Genomic DNA, 13,811 nt, shown 5'->3' on the forward strand with positions numbered 1-13,811 from the left:
GTTATGCTTGATGACATGAATTGTTATAGCGCTGTTGTAATATCTTGTGTGTCTTAAGGCTGGCCACATAGCCTTGTTCTCGCTAGCCTACAAGATTTTATGTAATTGTCTACAAAAGTGTCTTACCTCCCCAAATAAGTCTCTTTGCAACATACTGTTCATGACATGCCATACATGGGAAGACACATTTAACTAGCTGCTGCTCACTGTTGGCCTTGTGTCTTCCTTTACTATGGAGCAGCATTTATTGATTATGCAGTTGTAACAAGCTGCACCAAATGGCTACACCAAACTCATCACTCGTGTACAGCTCCAAGTGTTTCAAAAAGGCCTCTTTTTCTGCTCAAACTGCTCCATAATTTATTTTTTTCTGCTCCGAAACCTAAACTATCTTGACCACTACTGAGTACTGCATAAATACTACATCAGAGCATGTATTGAGTCAAGTTTAGCAAAAATGTAACTGAGTGTTATTTTATCCCAGGAAGGCATAGGGAAACCCATTCCAACAGGGGCATGAGACACCTCTGTCACACAAACAAGCTTGATGGTATTGACTGCTAATGCTTGCATTATGAATGCCATTCGCACACTGGCAAATTTATTGGCATTAAATTTTGATGCTATTAGCAGTGTGCTGGTTTCTTGATAACTCAAAGCACTATTCAATGTGTGCTCTCATTGCTGATAAAATTGATGAGCAGCAAAACACTAATACTATGTAGCAATATTATTACCATGACCATTTGTTTAAAGAAGTTGTCAGCAGAGTTAGTTTCCATTTTTAATGCAAAGCATTATATGCACCCTTACGTGAAAATATGGCAGCATCAGCATGACTGAGTGATGGTACCAAAAATGGCCGATGGCACAAAGAATTTAAAACGCATAAAAAATTGCTCAGATCAATGTCGGGCTTCTCAGGGAGGTTTCTGAAAACAAAGTAAGTTAATGGCTTTGAAAAGAAAATTTCGTACATTTCGGTCTGGGTGGGAACCGAAATCGGACCTCCAGGGTCACGCTTCTCTGACACCACGGCGGCTCCACAGTTCTGGCTGACTAAAGGTGTACCTGGTGCGTGCATCATTGCACACGTCACGTCGCAGCTATCTGGCTGACTAAAGACGTGGCCTAGTGCATATGTCATTGAGCATGTGACGGCACAGCCGAATGACGAGGAGGTAGCGCCACGTCACGAATGTATAAAATAAAAACATCTCACCAAAGGAGCCATAATGCTTTCGCATTCCCTCTCATAAGCAGTCTTAAGTGTCTCTCGCAAATTTTTTAAACACTATCAGTGCATTTTGCTTGAACCAATCCAGCTTTATAATTCAACATCATATGATAGGTGTGCTTCTGGACACGAAAGAAAACTTCTGAGAAAGCAAACTCCGTTTGGAAAATGCCTATTAGCATACTTTAAAGGGCCCCTCACCAGGTCTGGCCATCTTGAGCTGACAAGCGCAAAGCATACACTGAGTGATAACGATCGTCTCTGCAAAGTATTGCATTGCTACGCACCGTAGAAAGATCTGAAATTTAAAACCGAACGCCGTTTTTCCTTCTCGCGGCCGCCGCGCTGCAAGCCGGAGGATGATGTACTCGTGTACCTGCGCCTACGTACTGGTGTCCACAGTGTGACGTCGCTCATGGTGACATGTGTCCGAGAATTATTCAAGACAACATCTGTTGTCTGTGCGATCTGATGCTTGAATTGAGGAATTGAGGGTTAGAGAAATAATAAAACACACAAACGGAATGTCTGCATGTTTTTGTTTCACTTCGCACTGAAGCAAGAGAGGTGTACTTCCGCTTCGTCTGCTTGTTCCCACGGTCGTGCGGTCACGTGCGTAGGTACCGAAACCATGCCATTTTCTACCATGCTCCAGTGCATGATCATGCTCTGCGATCCACTTGTTCTTCCTCAGTATTCATGTAGCACTGAATTATACCGCTAGTCATGTTTCCTTGTGCACAGCACGCAAAATCGTGCGCTGCGCGAATGCGCACGACGCCGTCAGCAGAAATGCGTAGCACCGAAAAAAAAAAAATGTGAGGAGAAAAGATAAATGAAGCCGGGGCCTGTGACGTATGTGTCACGCGACCCTCAAGGTCTGGTATGGGAGAATGCGGTGAAGGAATTTCGCTTGCGAAGGCTAGACGGGGCAAGTGGAGAGAGCGTCTTGCTTGGCAGTGGAGCCCGCCTGCTAAAATCATTGGTTCGTGGCACTGAAATATTTCTATCTCGGCTACTAATGAGCAGACTTGAAAAATTTTTTCGGCCGAACGCTCCCTAGAGGACATGTAACAACTTCCAGCGTATAACCAAAATTTGCTATGAGGCCTGGTGAGGGCCCCTTTAAAGACATTGTTTGCACTTTCAAGCTACAAGTAGCTTTTGTTTTTGGATATTTCAACTGTAAAGTAACCTGCTGCACTGACATGTATTGTCACTGTAGCATTGAATGACACTAAATACGCCTGTGTAGCACCAGATATTAGCCTTAGCCACAAAAATCACTAACCTTACTTGTGTGATATGCATACTATACCACATAATGTAGCTTTTTCTTATGTTCAATGTTGAGCACAGGCAACATAAATGTGACATTGTTCTATGTTAATTTAATACCAGGGTTCATGTAAGCCAAATATACATGAATGTTACAAGAGCACATTTCTGCATTGTGTTGGTCGTATTTAAATCATGCACTTAAAACATATTTGCTTCTAGTTGTGGGCTGTAGTATTAAGTTTTAACCAATAGTTCTTGTTCAAATGGGGCAATTGTATGCTTTCTTGTATGCATTGACTTTTAATATACTCTGTTTGTAATTTGTGGGGTTCTCACCCGTGCTCTTGGGACAAAGGAATGACAGCGCACTAGTGAAAACAATCACAAACGCATTTATTGCACCTTTCATAGACTAATTAATGCCTTCTAGCCGAGTTGCTGTGCACAAAGCATGCCGTTGGGCACGCGACAAATCGCGGAAGTCCGACTCACCGCGACCGGAAAACGAGCGAATATGTTCACCCCATGCTGGACCCCAACGCCTGGTCATTCGCGCGTACGGTCACGCGAGCGGTAGTGAGTTTGAACTATCGTGTTCATCCATTCCAGGGTAGGCTTTGCGAGACAAGTCTCGCAGAAGCACGGATCGGCGCACACGCAGAACATCCGTGCCGCTCGCCGACTCCGAGTCAGAGGGGAAAAGCCTTCTCCTTTTTGCGCCCAAGTAACTCCGCTGTTAGGTGGCCTTAGGAGAGCCACACTCGCGCCATCTTTCGCAATGCGCTTCAACCAGACCGCTGGCACCAAGCCACGCGGCGAAGCCGGATTACAGGAGATTGGAGCCATGCGGGAAAACAACATATCAGGGGACATGCGAGAGTCGCGCATTCTCACAAATTGCACAGTCTACTAAATTGTTGCAGTTTTTCTCAGATTTTAAGTTGTTTCTCAAGGAATGTAACACTTGTTAAAACATCCAGTACTGCAAACTTCCACCATTTAGCATTGCTTGGTGCACTAGAATTGTAAACTGGTGTGCCTCTTCCGAAAGTTTGTGCATTGTTATATGTCACATCAGTCATGTTGCATTGCAGCAGCGAGTATTACGACATATTCTATGTTATATTTTTCTGCATTTTTTTTGAAACTTCAAAGCTATAGTCTCCATTGACAGGAATCTATGCGCATTACCTTGCCCAACATACTTTGTACGCTCTTGGTCTATACCTATAGAGCTGGGCTACTGTCTTGTGTTACAAGCAGGGACAAGGCAATTTTCTTCAACTTCTGCTTTCACACTGTTTGCACGCAGGTGGGCAGACCAGAGGTCTCTCTGGGTCTGGCCCAAGCAACGAGAGCCAGGCTGATGATGAGTCAGTGCCTTTCAAAACATCGGAGATGCGCACCACTGCGGACCCAGAAGGTACGAAGCCCCGCAAACTGCACACCACCGAGCATCAGAGCACACAGCCGAAGGACAAGGAAAGGGCCGAGCTCTTCCAGCATGTCACCAGTGAGGAGGTGCACGATGAAGTCGCACTTGATACAGCTACACCAGAGCAAGCGCAGGCCGCAATAGAGAATGCAGAGGAGGAAAGAATGCCAGACCAACTAACGGAACAAGACCAAGAAGAAACTATGGAGGAAGACCAAGATCATTCAGAAAAGCCTCCAGCCACACATAGAAAAGCAGCCACTACAGAGAAGGCAGAAACAAAGGAGAAGCCAGGCACTGTTGTGGAGACTGCATTTGTGGAACGTGGCCCTGAACCAAGCTTTCACACCAGTATTAATCTTGTGGCAGAAGTAGAAATGGATGAGGAAGTACACCAGCTGGCCGAGTGGGAAGTGGCCACCATCCAGCCAGGGTCAGAGACATGGGCAGCCTGGGAGAAGGCAGAGCGTGATGTTGCTCCACTGGTGCAGGAACTTTGCGAACAGCTCCGGCTTGTGCTAGAGCCAACCAAGGCATCCCGGCTTCGAGGCGACTTCAGGTCTGGCAAGCGGCTCAGCATGCGACGCGTAATTGCATACTTGGCAAGCCAGCTGCGCAAAGATAAGATTTGGCTGCGGAGGGTGCAGCCTTCACAGAGACAGTACCGCGTGATGCTTGCCATCGATGACTCGCTCAGCATGGGCCCTAGTGGGCCTCTTGCTCTGCAGTCGTTGGCACTCCTGGCCCAGGCACTAAGTTTTCTGGAGGCAGGGGAGCTGGGTGTGGTGAGCTTCGGTGAGCAAGTGCGAATACTGCACTCGTTGGGCCAGCCATGGACACGGCAGTCGGGTGCCACAGTGGCTGGGCTGTTGAACTTCCAGCAGACACGTACACGTGTAGCTCCTCTTCTGAGGGCGGCAACAGAGCTCTTGCCCCCAGGCCCAGACACGGCTCGATTACTGCTCATCATTTCGGATGGCCGAGGCATCTGCAGTGAAGGGGACGTAGCAAGTGCAGTGTGCAAGGCCCATTCACAGGGACTTCTTATGGTGTTTGTTGTGTTGGACAGCTTGGGTGGCAAGGCAAGTGTGTATTTTTTTCTCATGTTCCAAAGTACCTTCATTTTTGCTTTGTTCACTCCTTCACTTTGTGAACTGCATTTGTTACTCAAGCATGTTGGCGGCTGCAAGAACAAACCCTGTGCCTCAACATTTTGCCAATTCTGCCAAGCATAGCATCTGAACCACAGTTCTGTCCACAAAGAACACCTGATTAGTATTCCACCATTATTACAGCTAAATATGGCATGAAGGCCTGCGGGTTATTTTTTCACGTGTATATGTTCATTTATTGCATCATATGAGCCGCTCGTTTCTGATAAACATTAAGAAATGTTACAGTTACATTGCCTACCTCATTACGTGTTCCCTTTAAGTGTGAACCATGCTGCACAACCATATGAAGTGAACAGATAATGAAGGCTGGGAACGCATAGGGCAAATTAACATATTTTTAATTGAAATGTGGAAATAATAAGGAAAAGCAGATGTGAAAGTGGACAAAAGGACAACTTGCCACAGGTGTGAGCTGAATCCACATCTTCAGCACTATGTGTGCTTTACCAATAAGCTGCCATGACGGATGTCCTTGCGTAAACTTTCTTGGGTATTCATCTATGTTAAAAGATTAGCCCTAGAAGTGTTAGCCAGCACCACTCGCGGCCTCTTGGTTACCGTTATTCCTCTTGACCATACCACGTAAATATTTTACCTTGGCATGCCGCAACTGGTTACTAGTAGCACACTTGGAGTTCAACATTAATGATATACATTTGATGGCTTGATAACAACGGGAAGAAATTATAGAAAAAGAAGTCTTTTTTTCTCTCAATGGCAAGAACATGTGGCACAATAAAGTTGAAATGAGGGCAACTTATATCACACGTGACGTTTACGAGGACTTGGCCCTTATAGTTATTGTGCACAAGTGTTTCACAACTTCAAGGAATTATTTAAGGAACTTGCTATGCCTCTGTAAGAATGCTCACCTTAAATTGCAAGATGTTTTTAGACCTTGGGTAAGTTCTGCATCTGCTTTGCACACGACAAAGGCACTTTTGACCTGTAGCATTTGCTCAGCCTGCATATCCATTTTTATTAGTGTGTGGTAAAAATTTTTTATTATTATTTCATCGTTTACCCTAGTCATCTCTATTAGCATGCAAAGTTAACATCTGCAGCTGTCGCTAAGGTCTCTCCCTCAGCTCTAGCAATACTGAAAATATTCTCTCTTTTAGCCATTTCTAGTTCGAATATTAATTTTTAGCTATAAAGTCTATATTCTCTACATTTGAATGAGCAAAAGGAATGAAAAAGAAAATGTTATTGCAATCTTTCACATTAATTTGAATGCTTGTCATGAGTTCAGCAGATCACAAGGAGCAGTCTTCTAAATTTACAATCATGAGTGTGCAAAATGGCCACAAATTATCTGAAGACTGCTACATGGCATAGGTGCCTGGCTTCAAAGGTATGGCAAGAAGGCCCGATCTAGGCTTGCTGCAGCCTATGGACTGTTGCAAAATTGTTGGAAGAAATTATCAGTGGCCCAAGTCTATGTAATTTGTGCAATTACTGTGGTTGGCAGTCTTATTTCTTCTATTATTTTTAGCTTTTGTTTTTCTACAAGCCAGATATTCCTTGTAAGGCATTACAATATTCCTGCAGAAATCATTGGACCATAAATGTTCAAAATTTTGTCTTCTCGGTGCAGTATGTGCGAGAGGGAGACTGAACAGGGCGACTCAACTGATTCAACAGTAGGCAAATGGGTGTTAATTCGTGTAGTTCACATTTAATCTTTAGTATCATTCATGGAATACAGAATCAATAAGCAAACATCAAGTGAGCATCGCAAGGGCTTGCTCATCATGAATGATGTCTTTAGAGATGCTGCTAGCACTCTTTCATTGCTTTCTCCTTGAATCAACATCTTAGTTTTTATACATCAATGGTTACTTTAGCTAGTCTAAAAATTGGTTTGTTCTGATATAGAAATATAAGACAGTAAAGGTTAACTTTACTCATTGTGACAATGCAGAACATTATCTTCAAAAGAGCTTTTGTATATGAGTGATGTCACTGCTGTTACCCATAGATTTAGCAAATATTTTTCCATTGGACATATGCTTAATACATCAGGAGACAGATAAAAATAATTGCTTCAGTGTTTTGCCTTCTTGCTAAAGTCATTTTTGGTGTTGACTTTGGCTCACTAGGACTCCATCCTTGAAATTCGGCAACCAGAGTTCGGGCCCTCAGGGCAAGTCAAGCTTCGCAGTTACATGGAGCGTTTCCCGTTCCCCTTCTACCTGCTTCTCCGGGACCTTGCTTCAATGCCAGCTGTCCTGGGTGAGGCACTGCGCCAGTGGCTTGAACTGGTCTTGCAAGCCTAGCAGGATTATGTGTGAATAAATTTGCTTTGTACCATTCCACAGTCGCAGTGTTCACTGCCCAAGAGGCCCATTGCGCTTGTGTGGCTCCCAGAAGGGCAAGCCCAACCACTCAAACACATCACGTTCACTATTTATAGGCAGAGGCTCCCCTGGGATGCCTGTGCAACCAATTGGACGTAACGCGTATTCACTGAGCTTCATATTCTGCTGAACGGCGTGCGCACGCATGCTCTGGTTAAACAAGTCACTGCCTGTGAAGTACAGCAAACCGCAGAAGAACTGATCTTGAGGAAGTATGCGGATGTCTATGCGTCGGTGAGGCCGCGAAGAATCGAGCTGGCACACACCCGCAAACTTTGTTTCTCCCAAAGACATTATGTCAGTGATAAAGCCCACTTGACGAAGGTATTCCACGAGACGTGCCAGCAGTTTGGGCGGCCTCCTGTCTGTAGATCGATAGCTTTTGTGGCACACCAACAAGTCGATGTCGCCGCTCGTAGGCAGGCCTCTTCGATAGCTGCCGCACGCTAGTGCCTCGTAGTCTTCATCAAACTGGTGCAGTGCGTCAACAACCCTGGCCTCCAAAAGACCAACTTCTTCTCGAGGTATGCGCTTCTCGATGTCTTCCAAGTAACGCAGCCCTATCTTCTGGTGTTCCGTCAGACAGTCCTGGTTCTGACGCAGGTCCTCAATGCTGTGAATGCCACGGTCATAAAGGGACTTTGCGTGCGCTGGTCCTATTCCCGATACCCGAGTTAACTCTTGGATAGCATTTGTACTTTCATCGCTACGAACTTTCTCTAGTTTCGCAACTTTTCCCGTTCGTAGGAACTCCTCTATCTTTTGCGAAATTTTCGTGCCGATACCGGGAAGGGCTTTTGCTTCTTGTGCACTTTCCACTCTTTTGTCGAGCTTCTCAAGCGTCACGGCTGCTTTGCGGTACGCGTTGCTCTTGTAAACGTTACGCGTGACGTTCTTTTCGTAGTCCGCTAGTTCGTTCAGGAATTCGCAAACATCACTGTTCGGATTACCCGTCTCGCTCCACTTCTTCTTTCCCATGTCAAAATAACAGCTCCACAAGAACACTCGCGTGCCTGCACCAGACAAACAGCCCCAATTTCACCTACAAGATGCGCTGTTGCTTTACTATTGATCTAGGTTCGTCGCCAATCGTACTGTGTATGGTACGAAAGCACGAATGTAAACTGTGTAACCTACGATGTTAACCACGACCAATGCCACGACCCAACGCCTTTGCTACGACCTATGCTACGACCACGACCTACTGGAACTCCAGACCTGCACAGATATCCGGCTTCTAAGGGAGCAGCTTGCGCCCACTTTCGTTCAACCGACGGCCGTAGGTGGCGCTTTTATAACCTGTTCGTCTGCTACGCGGTGGGCGGCTGTGAGGCGTTGTAATTAGTACGGCAGCTGTTGTGTTGTGACGACCTGCTTCTCTAGTTGATGATTTTTGCTAACACAGTGACAGTGATGTCACAAGGCTTTGATCGGTTACTTGGCTCCAAAAGTTGACTGCCCGAACCTAAAAAATGTCGGAGCATGTAGTCCGCTGCTCTCTAAAATAGCGTTAAATAGCCGCTCCTATTGCCTTTTTCAAGCAGATTATTATAAATCACATTGTGTATAGAGTTCGCAACGTACACAACAGTTTCATTGTACACGTTGTAAAATTCGCTTCTGCGCTCTTTAGAAACTTGAAGCCACCGTAATGTTCGACGACAGAACGATTACCACTCATTTTAACTCTTAAAAGTTGTCCGTGAATGCGTCGCGAGTTCAAAATGTGAATTATGCACACAGCTTCACTGCGTACGTATGTTAAGCACCAACGTTATGCTGCCGCCGTACCACGCAGAAAAGCTAGCTTTACAGTTTGAAAAGAGTTCCGTGACACGATCTTTAAGGCCTGCAGTGCAGCACGTTTAGCACTGGGATCGCTTAATTTTTTGCAAGCTTTCCACTGAGCTAGACATCCAACGACATTAAAAACAAGATGTGCTCACCTTCCCTTGAAACAGAATCGATCAGCCTATTGCACATATCGGGCGGAGGACTTACTCGTGAATACTTTTACTAGATCATCTGCCTTTCACTACGGCACACAGCAGCAAATCCTAATGTCATCTACGACATTAGGCTCTCTGTAATCAACTAAACAAGGCTAGATTATCCTATGAATTTTTTAAAACAATTTTTCCAGTCTCTTAAGGAGGCTAGGAAAGGGAAATTTATGCTGTCGATCTAGCATTGCAGCGGCCACCTATGCTCGTTGTTTACATTTCTTGCACCGCTCCTCCTCTTCTAGTTTCACTATTAAAACGCAAAGCATTCGTAAATATGTCTTCTTTTGTGTATTTGTGAATTTATTCATTTACCGCCAATAGAAGCGCTCTGTGCCTGCCGAAGTGGCAAGACAAGCGCTGAACAGAACGCAGAAGCAGACGGCAGCGAACAGGTTATAACTAGCGCCAGTTTGCTCGTACGTTCTTTCCCTAGCGGCAAAATGTGCGAACTAGACCAGGCGTGCTGGAGGAGGGAGATCTGTGCAGGTCTGGAGTTTAGTAGGTCGTGGCTACGACCACGACCATTGCCACGACAGGCGTTGCCATGACATAGAACAATGCATAGAATAAAGGAGCAGACCCACACAGATTTCCCTGCTTCACCACGCCTGGTCTAGTTCGCCCTTTTTACCGTTAGGGACGAAACGTACGAGCAGAGTGGCGCTAGTTATAGCCTGTTCGTTGTCGTCTGCTTCTGCGATCTGTTCAGCGCTCGTGCTGCCATTTCAGCAGACACAAAGCGCTTGTATTGATGGTAAATGAATAAATTCACACATATAAAAAGAAAACAAGAATTTGCGAATGCTTTGCGTTTGAACGAAAATTAGAGGAGGAGGAGCGTTGCAAGGAAGGTATACAATGAGCATATAGGTGGCAGCTGCAATGCTAGACGGCATAAATTTCCCTTTTCTAGTAAGAGACTGGAAAAATCGTTTTAAAAGATGCATAGGATAATCTAGCTTTTTTGAGTTGATCATAGATAGCCTAATGTCGTAGATGACATTAGAAATGACTGCTGTGTGCTGTAGTGAAATAGAGAGTATCTGGTATTCACAAGCAAGTCCTGCGCTCGACATGTCGAGTTTGTTTCAAGGAAAGGTGAGCATAACTTGTTTTTAATGTTGTTTGGTGTCTAGAGCAGTAGAATTTTTGCAAAAGCGATCTCAGTGCTTTAAAACGTGCTGCACTGCAGGCCTTGTGTCACGGAACTTTTTTCAAACTGCAAATTTAAATAAGCTAGCTTTCCTTCGTGGTACGGCGGCAGCATATAACGGTTGTGCGAAAGATACGTACGCAGTGAAGCTGTATGCGTAATTCTCTTTTTGAACTCGCGACGCATTCACGGAGACATTTTAAGAGGTAAAATGAGTGGTAATTGTTCTGTCATCGAAAGTTACGGTGGATTCCAGTTTCTAAAGAGCGCAGAAGCGAACTTTACAACGTGTACATTGAAACTGTTTACGAACTCTATAAACAATGTGACTTCGTGTACAATATCTGTGCGGCTTGCTACTGACCGAAAGAGGCAATAGGAGTGGTTATTTAACGCTATTTTAGAGAGAAGCGGACTGCACGCACCGACATTATTTTTCAGGTTCGACTAAACTTTTGGAGCCAAGTGACCGATCAAAGCCTTGTAACATCACTGTCACAAAAAGTTTCATGCAATAATAATTACTAGCAAACTCTATAGCCACGATGGCATGCCTTCTGCATAAAAAATCATCAACTAGGCAAGCAGTTCGTCACAACACAACAGCCGCACCAGTCAACCGCAGAGTAGCAGACGAACAGGCTATGAAAGCGACGCCAACGGTTGAACGAGAGTACAGTGTACTAGAAGCCGGATATCCGTGAAGGTCTGACCATTGCTCTGACGTTCCAGTAGGTTATGATGTAAACAAGCAAAACGGCTGCCACTGCTAGCTGCGACGATCATAGTTTATAATTACTAGGAAACTCTATGACCACGAAACGATGGCACGCTTCCTGTAGCAACCGAGTTGACCGAGCCGCAAGGACATATTCGCTCAAAAGCCCAGGTAGGGAGGGTGGCTAGCCCAGGCTAGATTTAAAGTCGAATGTGAGTCATTCCATAGCCATAATCTATCCGGCTGGCGAAATTTGCTGCAAGTGGGGCGGGCAAGTGTGACGCCACACCTAGAAACAGAGTGCATTCAGCGACGCGTCTCTGGCATCTCTGTCTGCGTTCAGAAAACCGACGGCTGCTGTGCTTCCCATGTCTGGAAGGTAGGAAGCGCTCCCGGACACTTCAGAGAAACCCTTTTTCTGCTGCCAGGCGACCGTGACACCAGCGCAGACATGTTTTCCTCGGGTCCCAACTACGCCAAGTTGAAGACCAACTTGAGACTAACGATAAACCGTCTGAAGTTGCTTGAACGTAAGAAAACAGAGCTAGCGCAGAAGGCTCGTAAGGAGATCGCAGAGCACCTGGCAAATGGGAAAACTGAAAGGGCAAGGATCCGCGTGGAGCACATAATTCGTGAGGATTACCTCGTCGAAGCTATGGAACTCGTTGAAGTTTACTGTGATCTTTTGTTGGCACGTTTTGGTCTCCTTCAACAAATGAAAACGCTGGATGAAGGTCTCTCGGAAGCTGTCTCAAGCCTCATCTGGGTGGCGCCGCGGCTACAGGCTGACGTCGCCGAGCTGAAGGCGGTCGCCGATCAGCTGGCGATCAAGTACGGTAAACCTTACGCACAGGCGGCCCGCGATAACGGGCTGTCAACGGTGAGTCCAAAGCTGATGCAGAAGTTGAGCGTCCAAGCGCCACCGCGACTTCTTGTAGAGCAGTACCTGATAGAGATAGCGAAGAGCCACGACGTGCCCTACGAGCCGGACAAATCTGTCATGGAAGAACCAAGCGACGAAACATCGCAGCCTCCATTGATCGATCTTGGCGCTGCGGCTAGACCACCCGGTTTTATCACCGATCCCTACCCCCAGTTTGTGCCTGGCAGTGTAGCGCAGGGCGTAGACTACGCGCCACCGCCGACAGTGGGACCGGACTACAACGCGCCACCATTCAAACCTCCGCCAGGATGCGACTTTCAGGCTCCACCGTTTGCGCCCCAGCCTATGAACTTCCCTGGGCCTCCGCCAGTTCCCAAGGCACCACCTGTCGCTGCTCCGTTCCCAGCTATAAACCCGCACACTGTCGGCTTCGGCGAAGGGGGCCTGCCACCATATAGTGCAGTGAGCGGACTGCCTGACTTGCCGTCAGTACCTTCTGGCAGCTTGCCGAAGCCGCCTTCCAAGGAAGACGACCTCGACTTTGACGACTTGACGCGCCGATTCGAGGAACTCAAGAAAAGGAAGTAAAGCGCGGCGCGTTTGCATATTTCTGCTGTGCATAGAATAAAGGAATGCTTGTGCACTTCGTTTTTTACTGTTGAATTTATTGGTCGGGCAGTTTCAGGAAGCAAGCATGCCGAGCGACTTGCGCACCAGACGGTCGGCAATGCGATTGAACTGCTGTCTGTCCTCGCGCCACATCTTGGCCGCGTCTACATTGGCACCACTCTCGTCGTTGGGCTCGGCCAGCATGGAGACCACGGAGAGCAGAATCTTCTCCACGCTTTGCACGGGGCTCCAACGCTCGGCGCTGGACTCGTAGCCCATGGGGTCTTCGCCTGGCGCATGCAGGATTGATATGCATACGCGGCCGTCCGCGTAGATGTTGGGATGGTACATCTCGCAGGTAAACTGCATCTTCGGTGGACTGAGCGGGTAATCTGGGGGAAATGTGAGCTTGGCCGGAAAAACGCCGCCTTCGAAACAGGTGCCCTCAGGTCCAGTGATGAGCGCTTCCCATTCGAAGAAGTTCTCCTCGCTCACCGGTCCCGCTATGATGCCTTCGGGCGGGTTCAGCGTAAGCTGCTTGTACTCGGCCATCAATCTGCGCAACGCCGACCCGGCCATCACTCGGTACGCTGGCTGTCCTCACGAAGCCACGGCGATGTTGCGGAAAGGAGCAGGAGCTCGGCCCTATCAGGTGGTGCTTCCACTGAGCGGCGGAAGCCCTCGCTCCGAGTCAACTGCGAGGCCGCACGATTTCGCTGGTCGTCGCTGGTGCCCCTAGTTCGGTAGTGGATAATTTGCCGACCGTCTTTCACGTATCTTCACCTGATTTAGGCCGAGGCTTCGCCTGGCCTGGCCGACCTCGCTCCGCGACGACGCCAACGACGCACGCTCGAGAAGCTTGCGCGGCCGCTTCTGTCAAAGTCAAAAGTGTCGCAAGAGGGCAGCATGCGCTAGCTGAAATTTTATATAGGTTGCTAGTTGAATCGCTAATGT

The 13,811-nt window shown here is 47.0% G+C and overlaps 4 protein-coding genes across 4 annotated transcripts in view; 2 read left to right on the top strand and 2 right to left on the bottom strand.

Moving 5' to 3' along the window:
- LOC142585886 (midasin) overlaps nt 1-7,446 on the top strand; it is a 344,435-nt gene extending 336,989 nt beyond the window's left edge. The window contains exons 73-74 of the mRNA XM_075696967.1: nt 3,831-5,035; nt 7,231-7,446. Coding sequence (XP_075553082.1) covers nt 3,831-5,035; nt 7,231-7,407 — 1,382 coding nt within the window. The 3' untranslated portion in view covers nt 7,408-7,446. The remainder of the gene's footprint in view (nt 1-3,830; nt 5,036-7,230) is intronic.
- Nucleotides 2,891-10,159, bottom strand: LOC142585897 (DNA polymerase beta-like). The gene is made up of 2 exons (XM_075696983.1): nt 10,029-10,159; nt 2,891-8,689 (listed from the first exon to the last, which is right to left on the bottom strand). The coding sequence occupies exon 2, from the start codon at nt 8,464-8,466 to the stop codon at nt 7,459-7,461; it is 1,008 nt and encodes a 335-aa protein (XP_075553098.1). The 5' UTR covers nt 8,467-8,689; nt 10,029-10,159; the 3' UTR covers nt 2,891-7,458.
- Nucleotides 10,160-11,365: 1,206 nt separating this feature from the next.
- Nucleotides 11,366-12,891, top strand: Ist1 (increased sodium tolerance 1-like protein). The gene has a single exon (XM_075696980.1). It carries the CDS (start codon nt 11,817-11,819, stop codon nt 12,834-12,836), a length of 1,020 nt encoding a protein of 339 aa, XP_075553095.1. The 5' UTR covers nt 11,366-11,816; the 3' UTR covers nt 12,837-12,891.
- Nucleotide 12,892: 1 nt separating this feature from the next.
- On the bottom strand, nt 12,893-13,739 carry Ubc7 (ubiquitin conjugating enzyme 7). The gene has a single exon (XM_075696987.1). It carries the CDS (start codon nt 13,434-13,436, stop codon nt 12,930-12,932), a length of 507 nt encoding a protein of 168 aa, XP_075553102.1. The 5' UTR covers nt 13,437-13,739; the 3' UTR covers nt 12,893-12,929.
- Between the last annotated feature and the right edge of the window lie 72 nt (nt 13,740-13,811).

Source organism: Dermacentor variabilis, chromosome 6, assembly GCF_050947875.1.
Source record: "Dermacentor variabilis isolate Ectoservices chromosome 6, ASM5094787v1, whole genome shotgun sequence".
In the NCBI taxonomy this organism is placed as follows: domain Eukaryota; kingdom Metazoa; phylum Arthropoda; class Arachnida; order Ixodida; family Ixodidae; genus Dermacentor; species Dermacentor variabilis.